At 37.6% G+C, this 18,357-nt stretch overlaps 2 protein-coding genes across 2 annotated transcripts in view; one reads left to right on the forward strand and one right to left on the reverse strand.

The window, feature by feature from the left end:
• LOC139745653 (receptor-type tyrosine-protein phosphatase T-like) overlaps positions 1-6,609 on the forward strand; it is a 17,302-nt gene extending 10,693 nt beyond the window's left edge. Inside the window, exons 13-18 of the mRNA XM_071656051.1 lie at positions 1,034-1,107; positions 1,895-2,029; positions 3,102-3,236; positions 4,794-4,948; positions 5,950-6,085; positions 6,532-6,609. Coding sequence (XP_071512152.1) covers positions 1,034-1,107; positions 1,895-2,029; positions 3,102-3,236; positions 4,794-4,948; positions 5,950-6,085; positions 6,532-6,609 — 713 coding nt within the window. The remainder of the gene's footprint in view (positions 1-1,033; positions 1,108-1,894; positions 2,030-3,101; positions 3,237-4,793; positions 4,949-5,949; positions 6,086-6,531) is intronic.
• A 6,782-nt stretch (positions 6,610-13,391) lies between these two features.
• Positions 13,392-18,357, reverse strand: part of LOC139745654 (receptor-type tyrosine-protein phosphatase T-like) — a gene marked incomplete at its 5' end in the record, with an annotated part of 49,432 nt that continues 44,466 nt past the window's right edge. The window contains 3 exons of the mRNA XM_071656052.1: positions 13,392-14,342; positions 15,959-16,094; positions 17,898-18,052. Coding sequence (XP_071512153.1) covers positions 14,268-14,342; positions 15,959-16,094; positions 17,898-18,052 — 366 coding nt within the window. The remainder of the gene's footprint in view (positions 14,343-15,958; positions 16,095-17,897; positions 18,053-18,357) is intronic.

Genomic DNA, 18,357 nt, shown 5'->3' on the forward strand with positions numbered 1-18,357 from the left:
ATACATGTATTTTACCCTTACACTTGCGATACTTGTAACTATCAAAAGTTTGATTCAACGTTACCCAGAAGAGTTGCAGTCTGCGTATGTAGCTGCCCTTTGCAGTGGCTAGCTGATCCAGGGGAAGAGCACCGGACGCCCTCCCCCCTGTTCATTTTTTTTTAACAAAAGGACTAAAAAGAAAAAAATAGGGACGCGTCCCCCCCCCTTCTTTTTTTTTACGGAATTCCTGGATCCGCCCCTGCTTTGTGGTTAACTAGTAATGCAGTATTTCCCTCATCATCGTTCATGACACCTTCTCGCACAGACAAAACTGTCTAAGACAATCATAATTGGTCTGATTCTATAGGTCGTAATTAGTTAAATACTTGCCGCCGCCGGGGGACATTTTAAAGGTATTGCTGTGTGTCGCCAACGTCCGTCAGGCCAAAAAGAAAAAAAAAACAACTAACTTTTGTAATATTTTGAAATAAATCTATCAAGCCAGCGATGGTGACGTACATTAAATGGAATTAGACTCTGTGGAGAAAAAAAAAGAGCAACGATCGCCAATTTTCATCTACGTTGTTAATAAGGGAGTTCACGGTTGTGATTTGCGCATGTGCAGAACAAAGGTCAAATGAGAATGTCTGTGTAATTGCCACTGACTTTAAAATGTAAAGAAGTCTCGAGCAACTATGAGAATCTGAATTATGTCAGTACAATGCATGTGTTTCAGACTAAATCGGAATATACAGGTGTAAGTCATTCATCAACACTGTTTAGCATAATCTCTCCATGCACTTTCTCAACATTGATTTAATGCAAATGACATGCTTCAAGAAGGAATTCTTGATCACAACACCCCCATGTCCATGTTATTTCAAAGTCTGTGGTGTAGGGGTCAAATGAGACATGCACTAACCATGGACTCCCTTACTTTGCTATAAAGGAGCCAGAGCTCCCTCTTTCGGGTAAACCTGCATACATACTTACAATTCCCGAAGTGACATGTGACCTTTTTTTTCTTTCTCAATTCAACCTGATGCTTCAGCGGACAAGTCGAGGCCGTATCTTAGTACTGAAGTAGAAAATGGAACCAACTACATCAACGCCTCGTTCTTGCCTGTGAGTATGATGATCTATCAATGACATCTCATCAGAAAAAGCTCCGCAACACAACCAGCAGAAATAAGGTCATGGTATTCGTATTCATAGTCTGATCCTCTTTAAACATACCCTCCCTTCCTTTTCCATCTGCTCTTTTCTTCCTTATTTTTCTCATTTTTATTGCAAAGTACTTATGGTGCATCATAAACATATCATTAACCTAATGATAACGCGTGCTTTAGACCTATAAGGATCTATAAGTACGCCGGATAAAGTTGTTTCTTTGTGTGTCTTATGTGAGTTCCTGCATTGTGAAGTGCGTCTTTGTTTTGTGTACAAACACTTGATGTAAGATTCGATTTCCTGCTCTTAACGTTTTATTGTCCAAAACGTGTCTCCTCTACGCAAAAATGGTTGATAGTGTGCTGAACACGAACATGCAGTTTTCCATGAGAGGCTGTGTTTGAAGATGGAGTTATTGGGCCCTCACTCGCCAGAAAGAGTTTGTTTGTTTGTTTGTTTGTTTTTGAGAAATACAACAAATTTTATGGAGCACGGTCATTAATCACTGTTATTATCATAAATACCACTTTAGTGACAGTTTAAGAAAAAATCTACATCAGACGTTGGATAAGATTACAGTTTGAGTCCTTGCCTTTTCAGAATTCTGTACTACATAAGTGGGTTTTCAGTCGCTCATGATATGCAAGCTTATTTTCTTCCTGAGGAGCAGAAATAAATTGTATTGTGTGATAATCTCCAGTGGATAGTTTATCATTATCAAGTCGTTTTTCTTGGTTTCTAGGGATACACGAGAAAAGACGCATTCATCGGGACACAGTCACCACTTCGTCACACAGTAGTGGATTTCTGGAGATTGGTCTACGATTATAACATCACTACCATTGTCATGTTAAATGGACGGCCTTCTGAACACAAGGTATGTTCCTATGGGTTACAGCTCGTTATTCCGAAGGTTTGTTAATCCGAAGGTTCTTTAGTCGGAAGGTTCGTTATTCCGAAGGTTCGTTAATCCGAAAATGTGATGAGGTTTGTTATTCCGAAGGTTCATTAATCCGAGAATGAAATAAGGTTCGTTATTCCGAAGGTTCGGTAATCCGAAAATGAAACAGGCTCGTTATTCCGAAGGTTCGTTATGGACCCTATATCATTTCGGATCAACGAGCCTTCGGAATAACTAACCCTATTTCATTTTCGGATAAACGAGCCTTCGGAATAGCGAACCCTATTTCATTTTCGGATTTAACGAACCTTCGGAATAACCCCACAAAATGTTCGGATTATAGAACCCTTTTTCATTTTCGGATTAACGAACCTCTAGGTTTGGGGATTTTGTGTGTTTCGGATTAACGAACCTTCGGAATAACGAACCTTCGGAATAACGAGCAGCACCCGTTCTTATGATTGCCTGGGCCGCTTATTCAGCATAAACGAACATTATTCTTCCAGCATCGCTGTTCCTTTCCAGGCAATGATGATGAATGTGACGATAAACCTTTTCTATTCTACGTTGTACATACTCCGTCCGCAACTGACACAAATGGACTAACTAAAAGAACAAAGATTTTCATTTCACCAGTCAATTAACAATAAAGGGTTTAATAGAGTACACTTCCTTTTCGAATGTTCGTATGGCAAAAACGAAACGAAAAACAAAAAACCTGCCTCTCAAATCAGACTACGCTGGTGTAATATTTACTCAGCACTCTGTTTTGATGCGAGGTAGATTTCATTTAATCGTTCGTCCTTAGAAAATTAAGAAACTAAAAGGGCTGTAGGCCTGTAAGTTTTCCAAAAAATGTTGCGCATTCTGTCTTCCCACTTACCAGGTACAGACAATACAGGTAGAAGAAAATACACAGTAAAACTGAAAAAAAAAAATCATTCTTGGACTGCCATGAAGGAACCGCTTATTGCACCTTACTAGAAATCTAATTGCGGAAAACTTTCAAAGGCATCGCTAAGACTCTAGATGTTGTCGTCTTTTCCAGAGTATGGCCCAGTACTGGCCCGATGGGCACCAACACGAGGCGGCTTACGGTCCGTTTGTCGTATCTCTCACGGAAGAAGACCTTGGTAGAAACTTGTCCAGCAGGACGTTTAAACTCAACAACACTTCTTCCCAGGTAAAGCTATGCCTTAACACTTAGCGTTGCAATTTCCATGATACTTCCCTCAGTTAATACCGTGTAGTACTTATCTATTACTTCCCTTCTGAGATAGTTCTTGGTGAGAGGGACTTTTTTCCAGCTTAATCTGAATAGTGTAATGATAAATTTGGTTTTGTATTGGAGCTTTATATGTGACTGTGTACGTTCCTCAATTGTTTTGCTAGGGAGAATTTCAACAGAGATAGCCAGCAATCCAAGGCAAATTAAGACTCTTTCAGCACGTTCCGATATTCCTTCAAGTGCACTAGAACATATTTTCCTATCAATTACAGACAAATGAATAATTCACTTCTGTAAACCGTGAAATTGTCTGTCTTTAGCCCTTGATAAACATTACTATAAGCCCCTCTTCAGATTCTCCGGTGTAGTGAGCTCTGTAGCCACAGAATTGTTAAATATTTTCGTGTTTGGTAATTGGTATCGATATTGCTTTCAACTCTGGGTGAACATTGAATGTGGGCCACGACCATGACGACGTTTTGTCAATATTTTCAATTCTTCTCTTTTTAAGGAAACCTCCAGATGATTTTCAGACTTTAACATTGAACAAATGTAAATTATCCAACAGTTATACTGAGTTCAGAGTTTCAGAATTTGCAGTGATTGGCGTGAGGAATAGGAATGTTTTCAAAATTTATAACAAAATGAACAAGGATGATGAAATGGCAGCCTCACTATAAGAAGGCATGAGTCTGGGCTCAGGGAAGCAGAACAAAAGAAGAAAGCATGCCTAAATTCTACACTGGTGAACTTGTTAAGCATGTGATATTGTAATGAAATTACATTGCTACATTTCTGAAATATGTGAGGCTCTATGTCATCATCTTTGTTCAGTGAAATTGTTTTGGGTTTTATCAGAGTATTGATTTCTCTGCTAAAGGACCACAATAAATTCCACAAATCTGTACATGGAGCTGCTAAGTCATGTACTACATGATGTGAAATTATGAAAATCGTCTGGACAAAACGACCACAAATATTCACATCCAAATGTTAATGATGTCAATGACGACGATGATGATAGTTTTGATGATGGTCACGCAATGGTCACATTCGGAGTTTATTAAAAAAAAAAATCACCCTTTATACTTGATTGTACTTTAGCAAGACGGCAAGGCAACTGATTATCGTATTATAATCGTTATTAGTGTTATTGTTGATAACATCCACATTCAGATATAATAGATGCACTGTGGGTACACTGACAAGGTACTAGTATACTGACTTCCCAGACAACGAAATCATTGTCTCCCAGCCTTTTGCCAAGGCCCTCTCGCTGTATGGTGGTGAGCGAATGGAGCGAACGAAGTGAGCTCAGCCGAGTTGGACTGCGCCATCATACAGCAAGAGGGCCTTGACAAACGGCTAATAATTGTCTCCTTGAAAAACAGTCCTTGTCGAAAGAAACGAAGACAGAGCTGCAGATAGAATGTAAAACTTGAGAGAGTTAGTGTTATAGTTGTGCATTTAGGACTCTCTAGTGAGTGATTATTTGCATTGTGTATGACGTAGTCACGTGATCGGACCGTACACCAAGTAGAGCTGACCACGTGGCCGCTTGCTGATGAGGTCGCCTCATCTCCAGAGTCTATCGTGGAGCTCCATCAGAGAGTCACCGGTTTTAATGGCTCCAGGGGCAAGAGTGCGCCAGTCTTAGTACACTGCGGGTAACGATCGTATCTACTATCTCTTTGTTCTAATGTTGTTGAAGTCTCTCTCTTTCTTCTTCTCTTTCTTCTTCTTCTTCTTCTTCTTCTTCTTCTTCTTTTTCTCTGTATTTTTCCATCTTCTTCATTTGTATGATGTATATATATATTGAAACAAGAAAGGGAAAACTGACCAGAAACAAATAATAAGAAATAGTGAGACATCAAAACATATTACAAAAAGCTGCATCGCTTCGGCGATCCCTCGCATTTATTCCAAAGTTGATTTACATCCTTTGGGTTTATGTCAGGTTAATGTGTGTGTGTGTGTGGCACACATACACACACTATAGCTTCTGACCACACGAGCAAAGAGAATTAAGGGTTTGGGACAAACACCGATCTAGGGCTTTCAATAGCTCAGTCGGTAGAGCACCGGTCTAGTAATCCGGAGGTCTCGGGTTCGAATCCCGATGAAAACCCATTTTCTTTGCTCAAAGTTCTCACTATATATATATATATATATATATATATATATATATATATATATATGTATATATATATATATATATGTATATATATATATATATATATATATTATATGTATAAGCATATTGTATATATACGTACATAGTAATATACTATAATAATCTATACATGATATACATCCTTTGGAAGGGGATAACTTATCGAGAGCAATAATTTCAGGAAACTAAAATAACTTGTTAATAAGTAATAATGTGCTGATAACCGCATTGATCTGATACCCGTAACCTAAAATTTGATTATGAATAATCTATCTATATCATTTCCAAATCCGTCTGATTTCTAAAGTTACTATCTTAAGATTGGAACAGTGCGGTCCATCACTTTGCCATCAAATTTCTTATGATTTCCATATTCCGTGGCTACATAAGACTATAATGATATGAGGGTAAACATAAAATCACCATTTCGCTGCAATGTTTTCAGTGGTAAAAACACTATCAACTTCGAATTTTTCATCGACACATTGCATCCAGGGACGGTGAAGGAGCAACAGGTACCTTCATCGCTGCCTCGTCCGTCTTAGACCGACTCGCAGCCGAGAAGGTGATCGACGTCTTCCCGGCCTGTAAGAGACTGAGGGCCGTGAGACAGGGGGCCGTGGCATCGCTGGTAAGCCCTGTCCTTCCTTCACGCAAGTCTCATTCAAATGATGATTTACATGTCATATGAAAACTCGATCTGTTGTTTGAGCTGTGTCTTCACAAGTACACTATAATTGGATGTATTTAATTTATCCCTTCCTGATGTTTTAAATTTTCAATCTTAAATTTCTTCCAACACCTTAAGGAGACACTTAATTAGTAGTTAGAACTGAGGTGAAACGACGGACTTTTTTTGGAAGAGTACTGAGGTTACTAGGATCTTTTACTCCCGCATACTTGTAGCATTCAATAAAGCATGAATTCTTCGGTTTGTGAACCATAGTAATCTTGGGGAAAATAATCCAACTTTTATAAACGAAGCGATTCAAAAGGCTCCTCACAATCCTTCATGTTTATATATTGATTTCTCGCTATTTTTTTTCCAATTTCTCTCCTTGTAACTTGGCTTTCCAGGCGCAATACGAGTTCATCTACACCGTAGTCAAGTCATATCTAGACTCATTCGAAGTGTACGTGAACTGTCGAATTTAGAGCAAGAGAGATACACGTCTGTGGACCTATACCACGTCAGTCAGGTATGATGTCTTCAACCTTGCGACCTCTTTCGCCCGTCATTCGTCGGCTTCCGTAGGCCTAAGTTGCAATTTCGGTTCCAGTGTAGGATCACTGGCTGGTACGCAAGAATTATGGGAAAATAGACTATGTCAGACTGTCGACTATAAGATCTTACCAGTATATCAGTCTATGCGGAAGTTACTGATATATATGCCTATAGTGAGATGGACTATATTCATGTTTTCTGCGTGAGAACATGAGTACAACTATAAAAATCTGATCAGATATTGAATAACAAATCTCACATTCCGTGATGGCGTTCTTTTAGAAGCGGAAGTAGTTGACTGCGGAGTATGGAAATAATTTGAGTATAGGCCTACTACTGTTCACGTACAGGAAATGGATCACAGTAATCGTGAGTCTACAGCTGTGTAGTGAGAATATTATTTCCTATATCAGGTTCAAACTTGAACTTTTGCTCATCTCATTGCGATGCATGCATTATTTGCAAAACTTAACGTTTAAATATTTTTTTTAAATCACAGGGATACGTTTCCTTTGATCTGTCCCTGGAAATTTAATTTACATTGCCATGATGTCAAAGGTAATGGCATTTATTTTTTCCCCGATTTCCATTGATTATCTTCTCCAATCTGATTTCCTCCCTGAAATATAGAACAAATATACAAATATGCTATCGCAGCGCAGGATGATCCAGTATATATCACTTACGATTACGTAAATTTACGGTCTAGGTGACATGGCTGATTGGTAATGGAGTTCCACAATTGAACGTAGATTACTTGTGAAAGAAATTGGAAGTAAAACGAGTAAAAAATGGAAATTAATCACTTGGAAGGAATCTCAGTACGGAAAGAAGATAAAAGGTGGATTGTGAGCAAGACATGATAACGGCACACCAAAGTGATCATGACGAAACTGTGAGGAAATAGGGAAGCCAAGCAGGGAAACCAAGTGAGAACGCAGTTTGGTCTTTAACGTCGCCTTGTACATTAATTGATGACCTGAATATGAGAACGACCCAAGTCCAATTTTTGGCCAAATGCAGTTTGACATGGGAAATTGTAGCTTATGCATGGACTCATCTTGTGTATAAATGATGAATCCTAATTAACCCCGGAAGTGCCTGAAATGAATGAGTGAAATCTTATATGAATGTAAGAATGACCCAAGTCCAGGACTTGGGTCACTTTTACATTCATATTATAGCGCCCTCTCTCATCGCTTCTCTCATCTCATATAGCAGCCTATCCTGTACATGATTCAAAGAACGACCCAAGTCCATCACACAAAATGCCCTCTCCACAATTAATGTAAATGCTAATTGTTATAACGTTATGTTCTATTTTGTATATACAATGTTGCCTTTCCATCACAGTTAAACAGAATATTATTGGACAAATAAAAAAGATACGAAGTTTTTTTTTTTTAAGTTTACTCGGAATGGCCTTCCATGGACTTGGGTAGTTCTTATAAACAGATACTCAATTGATAACCTTGCATGGTGGATGATATTACTTTAAAAAGTTATTGATGATTTTAGCAAGTCACTTTCCTATTTGTTAACTCTTTATGTGCCACGGTGGAAACTCCCTGTGTGCCACGTTATTCTGAGACAGGAAGGTAGTCATGCTTTGAGAAGGAATTCTGTTTTTCCAATTTGTATAACCTCTATACAAATTTCTGTTAAGATGGCCATAATAGCAGGCAGAGTTAAAGAGGAATGCCAAGCTTTGTTTCGATATAAATTGAGTATATGAATATAAGAACGACCCAAGTCCATGGAAGACCATTTCGAGTAAACTAAAAAAAACTTCATATCTTTTTTATTTGTCCAATAATATTCTATTTAACTGTGATGGGAAGGCAACATTGTATATACAAATGAGAACATATATTATCATGACAATTAACATTTACATTAATTGTGGAGAGGCCATTTTGTGTGGTGGACTTGGGTCGTTCTTTGATTCATATGGACTTGGGTCGTTCTTTGATTCATACACATGATATTCTGCTATAGAGATGAGAGAAGGATGAGAGAGGGCGCTATTATGTGAATGTAAGAATGACCCAAGTCCTTCATTTTTACATTCATATACGATTTAACTTATTCATTTCAGGCACTTCCGGAGGTAATTAGGATTTATCATTTATACACAAGATGAGTCCATGCATAAACTACAATTTCCCATGTCAAACTGAATTTGGCCAAAAATTGGACTTGGGTCGTTCTTATATTCATATACTCAATTATATGACGAATCTATTTTCAATATTCTGTTTAATGACCACTTGCTACATTACTGTAAAGGCATGACTTTTGCACGTAAAACCGTGACAGTAAATTAGAATGTACGAGCAAATCTAGTTGGGAAAACCGCTTGATAGTCAATCACCACATACATGTACAATGCAAGCCGTATATGAGAGAAACAAAAGCACGAGATACGCTTTCATTGTGCCGCGGGATTAGCAGTGATTAGCCGATTTATCGAATGGATCGGTTTTGGCGGCTTTGTCTGTTGAGCAGAATATGCGAAGTTGGCACGCCGTCGACTGAAACGGACGTGCGAACGTGGCACATAAAGAGTTAATAACAGTGTTTGAATTACACGTAGTGTTAAAAAATAAATAAATAAAATGCAAAATGCATATATGGAGGCATTGTCGAACCTCACACCACACCTGCAAAATATGCCAGGACGGAATAACTAGAAACTCATTCCAGCATTGTGAATCAACGTTCTGTTATTCTTGGACGATGGTGCAATTTGATCTGATCGCTTTTCTACGCTACTCCAATAACTTGAAAATCAAATTATGTATTTGTATAACTGCAAACAATGAAAGGCGGGAAAGATATAAAGTTCCCACCATTATGAATCAACTTACTGTCAATCTCTGTCGAAGAAAAACATACTATGATTAATTCAATCTCTTTTCTATGCGATCCCAATCATTTGAAAATTGAATGAGGTAAATGGAAAATAGTGCATTCCGAAAAGAGGACGGTCAGAACTCAAATGCTACAAGCTTGAATATTAAAGTTCTACGGCTTTGTTAAAAACCTTACCACGAGATTACATCAACTGTACATGTATACAATTGTACATCATGTATTCAGACGCTTTAGTACATTACTTCTTAAATTTGGTACTTTTAGTCTGTTGTATCCTAGCGCATAAGGAAATCGCACAAGTTATGTCCTGAACGCAGGATAAGTTGTGCAATTTGATGTGGTCAAAAAATCACCATTCCGCCCATGCGTTGTTTTTCGATCGGGTAAAGTTTGCGGATTTTCTAAAAATATTTATGACCTCTGTGTATTACTTTCTTTGTAACGATACAGCGTAAATGCCATGGAGCGTAGATGAATTGAATCTCGTGACGAAAATACTAATTACTGTATATAGTTCAAATGATCATATAATTTCCTGCGCATCGGTGTGATTTAAAGACTCAAATATGAAATGTATGTTCATGCAATGTTATCTATGCATATCTGATGATTATTTTACATAGAGTTCGAGTCAGATATTTTGGTCCTGTATATTATGCATATTTTGATTACTCAGGTATAAACAATTATAGATCATGTAAGTGTATCAGTAATCACGCATGGCATTTGAGTACTTGAATTGTGTCGACGTCAAGCTTCTTAAAAATATTGAAGTTGTAGAAAGTAGAGGTTCCCCACGGACAAATCAGTTTAAAAAAGTGACTTACCTTTGCATAGTACAAAATGTACCTACAGCTGTACTTAGTTAATATAATCACAATATTATGGTATGCTTTAATTTGGTAAATAGGTCTACATACATGTAGGTACCCCGGAGCTCGGCATAAAGATGTGTGCAGTAGAAGAACTCCGGATGATTTTCAGACTGACTTTTATTATTTCAACAACTATTTGTATTGGGTACAGAGTTTCAGGATTTATAGTGATTATGACAAGGATCAAGAATGTTTTCAAACTTTACGACAAATCACAATGAACACGGATGATGACATAGCAGCTTCACCATACCAATGTATGAATGGGGGCCCAAGGAAGCAGAACGAAGAAGAAAGCATGCATAAATTCTACATAGGTGAAGTTGCTGAGCAAGTGGTATTGTAATGGAATTACATTGCTACATTTCTGAAATATGTGAGCCTCCTTTGTCATCATCCTCGTTCAGTATACGAATTTGTATTGGATTTTCATAGTAGGGCCTATAATTGGTTTCCCAGATCTAGGACAATAGATTCTACAAATCTCTAAATGGAGCTGTCGATTTATGTAAATGATGTGACATTATAATAATCGTCTGGAATTCATTTTTGATATACAATGTATTAGAATACCATATTCAAGTCGATTAAAAAGAATAATAAAAAAAAAAACTGCTGGTAACAAGTTGATATTCTACATTCTTTTGACGAGAGCCTTTACAGCTCAGAAGTCTATGTAAACCTTGAGCTTAAACCGTCAAAAGTGCTAGCTTTCTTACATCTTGATTATGTCGCATTATGCTCTTGCAATTGTGAGGTGTAACTATTTTGTTCTATAATTATGTTAACGTTCGAAATGCAATAAAAAAAGAAAGAAAGCAGAAATAGAGAGTGCTACACTTTGACATCTTGTGAAGGCTTGGTTTAGTTTTCTTTGTGCTGATACCATACAGCAGATAACTTCATCACATCTTGGGGGAGTGGGGGTCCTTGCCAAACATATGCACTAAAACACTCACAAAATACAGGCAACAAGACTTTGACACTTTGGGCACTTTAACCATTTATTGTAAGCTACACATTCAGTACATTCTATACTGAAACACTGCTTAGAGTTTGCACCTTCTACAAGGTTCTCTCATATTTCAGAAAATCAAACACACAAGCATTTTCCTCTCTTTGTGTCTTCACTCTTACAACAATACAGCAAAATAAAGTTTATCCATCATTAACATATGAATGAACAATTGTCCATTTCTTTTCTCAGCAGTACCTCATTTCACTGTATTTAATCACTGCTGTTACTTTCACTGTCATCATCGTTGTAACTATTATAACTATCACTGCTGTAACTGCATTAGTTCTCTGTGAGCTATTCTGCAGGTGTGGAAAACAGCACCTAAAAATCAAACTGTTTCTTTATTCTATGTATTTACTTTTTTGACCAAAAATTGACCAAATGTACACTCTCTCTGCTTTCATGAAGATCTACATTCTACATTGAAGAGGTATCATGATTGTTTATGAACATGGGGAAAATATGTACACATTACATCGTAATTGAATAAACCATTCTATTGCATACTATTAGACATAATATTGTAGCAACTCCTTTAGTCTACAGCTATTATTTCATGCACAATAATGTCATAAAGCAGAGCAAAAAAGGTGTACTTTTTCCACCTGTGTGAAATGTATAAAATCATATCGAATCCCAAAGGTATACAGTTTCACTTAGAATGATTTCGACTGGCTCATAATTTGAGGGGGAAAAATCCTTCACACCTGCGTCAAGTTTGACAAAATGAAATATATTATGTTGAATTCTTCCCGCCTTTCAGCAACATATTAAAAGTTTAATATTGTACATTAAAAACTGTATCACTGTATAATACTTTACTGAAATGCATAATCTGCAAATTTAAAATCAATATTTTGATCGTGGTAAAGACTGGTTAAATAAGTCAATTGTTCCATCTGACCAATGAAAGCAATAATGTCACTAATGCCATACCAACTTCAAATGGAATTTGGAAATATTTACACATCTTGACTGGCACGCTGGAATGTAAGTGTATGTGTTTGACTTTACATCATAAAGAAAAAATGGACAATGTATACTGACAAATCTATCTTACACATAGAATTTATGGAGACAAAATTTCCAACACTATATCCCTAGATAAGGGGAATGCATTGAGCATAAGTACTGACATTATAATGCTAGCAAATAGCTATGATCAACTAAAATTCAGTGTACTGTTTAAAAAAGTAGATACTTGTCTCAATTATTTACATATGCACTACACTGATGTACAGTGTGTTTCAATCTTTCAATCTTTCAATTGACTTCAGAAGTCGAAAGGCCACAACCTAGTACACTTGTGTAAGAATTAAGATCCGAAGAATCATATCAGTTTGTAACTTTAATACACAATAGCAAGAGCTTGCTAATGTTGTAATTCACTCGAATATAGATTTCTTTAATACCTTCTTAAAATGTAAGGACTCAAACATTCGCAGAAAAAAAAAACTGTAAATACTCTTCTATAAAAATATACATTTCTCTTACATTCGCTTATACAATGCTGACACAATAAATATGCACAGCCACTTTGCATACGGCAATAATTTCACATGATACAGTATACAATGTACATAATCGCTGGGGCAACAAGACCTTGTATGTACAAAATGTCAATTGTTTAGGACAGCAAAAAAACATGGCAGCCAAAGTACTATATCAAATGGGATGGCCTTTCCTTTGACATGCCATGGTGGCTTCATTTTTGGGGTAAGACAGTTAGGATTTGGACAGGTCACCTCTTAACCCTAACTAGGCCGGGGGGGGGGGGGGGGGGGGGGGCCTCGGAGGCACTCAACTTCACTAGAGCAATTTTCAGCACAACACATTCTAGGACCACTCACAGACTAAGAATCATCAGTTTGGGTCATGCTGCAAAATGCAGTTTTATTCACTGCAGCAAACAAATGACCAAAAAAAAAAAAAAAAATGTCACTAGGCTGAAAGACAGATACCATACTCTAAAACTCCAAACTGCATAGATAAGAGTAAAGTAATGACCAGAACATGACTCTGGGCATATTCATAGCTGGCATAGTGTGAAGAGTTGCATCTGTCGGTTAAAAAAGAATAAATCAAATAGTTTGTGTGCCATTCACATGCACTCCATGAGGTAAGTTATTGCAAGGATTTTAAAGATTTAAGATTGGCTGATCTTTGCATCACAGTGCAGACCATGATACCTGTAGTTACATGATTTGGTTTATATATAACTGCACAAAAGAAATATCAATGTTTGTATTGCATTGAAAACATTGATTTTAAAAATGACTATTATTGTGTATGTTAATGGGACATCGGGCCTACGTATTGTGTACATGATTGGGCCAGGCCTATATTGCACAGATGAAAATGTCTAGTTACAATCCACAATAATTAAAGCCGTTTCCATCCACTATCATACAGTGTGCAATGCATAATGAAAGGAATAAGCGTTAGTGTTTGTTATGAAAAAAAATTAAAAAAAAAAAATATATATATATCTGTGACATCTAATCAAAATACAGATTTTCATGAGATGGCAATTTGATGTGACCAGAGTCAAAACCTTGAAACTTACGTAAATCCACAAAATACTGTAAAAGGATAAAAAAGCACACAAGAGCTCAACACTGCACTAAAAATTCTACTAGGTATAGCATGTTGTCACATTAACCCATTGAGGACGAGTGCCGAGTATACTCAGGCAGGTGTTTAGGGGAAATGTGTGTTGCAGCAAAAGCAAGCCATCCTCAATGGGTTTATGTTGCAGATTTACCATCCTTGCATAGGTTGCTTTTTCTCCTTTAGCGCCCCTCTCATCATGAGCTGTTTATCTGTAGTTCATATAGATGTCATATGAGTCCAGGTGCAGTCGGACGATGTTGTGTATGAACTCATACTGGTCCTATACACCATCAGGAAAGAGGGTAGAGCAGACAGTTAAAGTACATGTATAAAGTGCACTCCCGTTATAATGAACAAGGTTATAATGAAATTCCGGTTACGACGAAGTAAAAGTTCAGGCCTCAACATTATCCACTCTATGAATTTTTTATTCTTTTTTTGTTCAGTTATAATAAAATTTTGATATAACGAAAGAAAACTGCCTGTCCCGAGGACTTCGTTATAATGGGAGTCCACTGTATTTCACAAAGAGCATGCATGAAAAATCTATTGTGGCACATCAACAGCTCCTCAATGTAATAAAATAAATCAGAGTGATTTCAGATGCACATTGTACAACATGCTGACATACAGTAAACAGGGCAGAACAAAGCAAGAGGATACAAATTAGAGGAAAAAATACATAAAATTAGTTAGACAAGATAAAAAAAAAGAAGAAACACAAGTATGAAAAGGAGAAGGGGGGGGAAGGAGGAAGAATGTAAAGAAAAAAGAGGTGTTAATATTACACACGATACATTCCTAGACTAACTTTCATTTTAACATCTTCAGTCAACAATGTTTTCATGTCATTGTTGTTACCATCTTTTATGCTATCATTAACCAGTAACAAAGCTCATGAATTTGACGTAAATATCAGCAACCATGTTAATGCGTTTTAAATGGATTTAAAGATATGACATTTGTTGCAATGCTGTCTTTAAGATTCTGAAGTGGTGACAAGTGCAAAAACCTTATGGAATCTTCCTACATAGTGTACTGATTTTGTTTTGTTTGTTTGGTGGTGTTTTTTTTTTGGGGGGGGGGGGAAGGGGGTTCAAATGTGTTTTTTACCAGGTTTTAACCCAGAAAATTCACACGTCATTTGAATGCACCATTCTAAAGATCACAAAGCTGGGAAGATATATTTGTATCTTCTTATAAAGCCCCAAATTGGGAGACATGGAAAAATTGACAAACTGATCAAATATATTTTTGCTTCAGTTTCCCTATTCATAGCGTTTCTTTGATTTGACATGTTGAGTTCTCTGTAATTGCTTTAATTTGAAGCATTATCATAGCAACATTACTAAGGCACATTATATTTTGAATTTTAACAAGACAAAACAATTGGAGGACAAGACACCCCTTCCACAATATATTCATAAAATATATGGCAACTCTACATGCTGTATCTGTCTTCCGAAAGAAAGAAATTTACTGCATCTCTGATGAAATGCAGGGCATACACTTCTATCTATAACTGGCCACAAAAAAAATACATATTCGATAGTAGCAGAGAAGTACTTTTCATATAATGCAGTACTAAGACCACCAGTATACTGAATCCCAACTAGCTCCATTTTTGATACTCCACAAAGTGGTGTGAATTTCTGACCACTTTTCATGGGACAGTTGCTTTACTCATCACGTAAATCTTGCTTCCGCATCAACCAGTAGTTGATGGTATCAAATTCAAAAGCATAACGTTCAGCATACTACATTAAAAAAAAGTACCTTTCCACTCTACAAATAAGAATGCACACCACTTGTGATATTAAGGCATGTCGTCTTCACAACTTGATAGCGCTACCACGAAGACAACCATGTGCTAAACATCTAAACGTGAGAACACACCTGTGTAGCCACTGCGTGCCTTCGTATCGCTCTCAGTTTCTTGCATGCCTGGAAGACGTCCACCAATTTCTCCTCCTGGAGTCTCTCTAATGCGCCGCAGAGGGCCACAAAGGTACCTGTTGCCCCCTCACCATCCCTGGAGGGTACGATAACAATAGAGGGCGTTTACCGAGCACAGTGTCTTTAGAGGTGGTAAGTGCTGCTCCCCAGTGGGGTCCTGTCATTACTGCCTAAGCATTGGGTCAGAACTAAACTTTATCTCTCCCGTTTATGAGTCCACATTGCCGTCCACTATGCCCCAGCACAGAAACACAACTGTGCAGTGAAGCTAACACATGTACACTCCCACTCCTGGGTTCTTTGTCATGGGAGCAGTTTAATGCCAAGCCGCAGCATGCATCATGCAAGTTTCCATATCAGTACAATCCAGTGATGTCCAGTGCACAAGTATGGACAACAACCAACCAGCTGTGAATATTTGGACTTTTAGTAGGGAAATTGAATCAGTGTAATTTGTAGTCATTGCAACCCTCTCTGCATCATTGGTTCTTGCATGTAAAATCACTTTCAATTGCCTAAGCAGTATTTGTTCAAACCACTTCTGTGATTGTCATCTACAATGATTGTAAATCAAACATCTTAAGTGACCTGTGATACTAGCACATGTTCTGTACAAGTAACTAATCAGTAGAAGTTAGAATATACCAGAGCAAATTTACCAGCCGAGAAACACACCACAAATATTATAAGACAGTTCATTGAAGGTTAATGCTGACTCTCTCTTGAAATCTATTTGTAATGGAGGTACAATGTACATGTACCTGAAAAAAAAGGGATAGGTCTTCATAACAACCATGTTGCTATGTTATGAATATTCATGTTTTCTATGAATTGGGTGCATATCTGGGGGGCGTTTCATCAACGAGTTCGTCGGGGGTTTTCACCGACGAATTTGCTATCAGCCAATCAGACGCAAGGATTTACACTGACAACTGTTAAAAGCTAATGAAATCCTTGGTCTGATTGGCTGATAGCAAATTCGTCGGTGAAAACTCCGACGAACTCGTTGATGAAACGCCCCCCAGAACGTACAGGCGAGTGTGTTTATTTTTCAACAAATTCAACAAAGGCCATTCGTGTAGCACGTACAAATGTACGTGTAAATTATCACTTTCTGCTTGGCTGTTTTTAACTGCTCTCTTCTACTTAAAAACGAATCCATGTTCTTGAAAAGTCTGGGGTTCAGCGGTCATGCCAGACCATTGCTAACTGTGAACTTGGCTTTTATACTGCAAAAGTTTTTTAACTGCAGTATATCTCTTACAATATCCACTGCTTAACACTATTATTTTCCACTGAACTTCCATTTTAATGAGAATATTTCTGCTCATCTTCTGTGTTCTTGGTTCAACAAAATCGTTGACACCATGCACATCCACCACTCTTTCTTTACAACCAATTTAGTCAGCATGTAGCCAACATATACACTCACATACACAAAACGCAGTCCTGGAAAATCAAAACGTAATCTGCAATCATTTATCTGCAACTGTCATACAGTCAATGTACATATGAATTGCTTTAAATCTAAAATGAAGTCAAAAACACTGCTACATCTCACATAGACATAAAGTATTGACATTGGAACAGACCTAGGGGGGGCATTTCATGAAGCGTTTTGGTCAGATATTTTTTCTTGCAAAGTGTTACAAGCTACTGAAATCCTTGCATCTGATTGGCTGAGAGCAAATTTGTCTGACAACTTTGTCGGACAAAATGCTTCATGAAATGCCCCACCCAACCCCCAACCCCCCTCCCAGATGTCAGGCAAATTAGCCAAGCCAAATAAATATTGTCACAATTTCACTCAAAAGCACATCAGCTCTGCACAAAGTGTAGTAGGGAGTCAGCAAGGGGCAAGCAGCTTCCAACAACTTACTTGCAGTGGACGAGTACTGGAGAGTCCTTCCCTGTCGAACTGTTGAAGACCACTGCTTGACGCTGGAGCTCTATGATGGACTCTGGGGAGGAGCTGATTTCAGCTGTCATTGGCCAGGTGTTGAGTTGAAGCTGATACACAGTCTGAACACGAGACTAGTCAGGACAAACCATGCATTGGAGAAGAGATGTTTAACGGGATGAATGCCAAAATAAGAGTGGAATTGTACTCGCACACAATCCAACAAACCTTAAGATTTGACTCACACTATCCAGTTTACCACTATACCAATCGACTACTTCATTCAAGATACAGTAAGGAACAAAGATTTAAAGCTTTTTTGAGCTCTGTTTACCACTTGACACAGTCTGCTGGTATGGCTGTGTTGGAATACACATACTAAATATCACATGTCAGTAAGTATGGTACCATGCAGTTGCAAAATTTGTTTTTTCCCTCT

The sequence above is a fragment of the Diadema antillarum genome, unplaced genomic scaffold, assembly GCF_040938485.1.
Source record: "Diadema antillarum isolate AM-2024a unplaced genomic scaffold, OU_Dant_1.0 seq00001282_RagTag, whole genome shotgun sequence".
In the NCBI taxonomy this organism is placed as follows: domain Eukaryota; kingdom Metazoa; phylum Echinodermata; class Echinoidea; order Diadematoida; family Diadematidae; genus Diadema; species Diadema antillarum.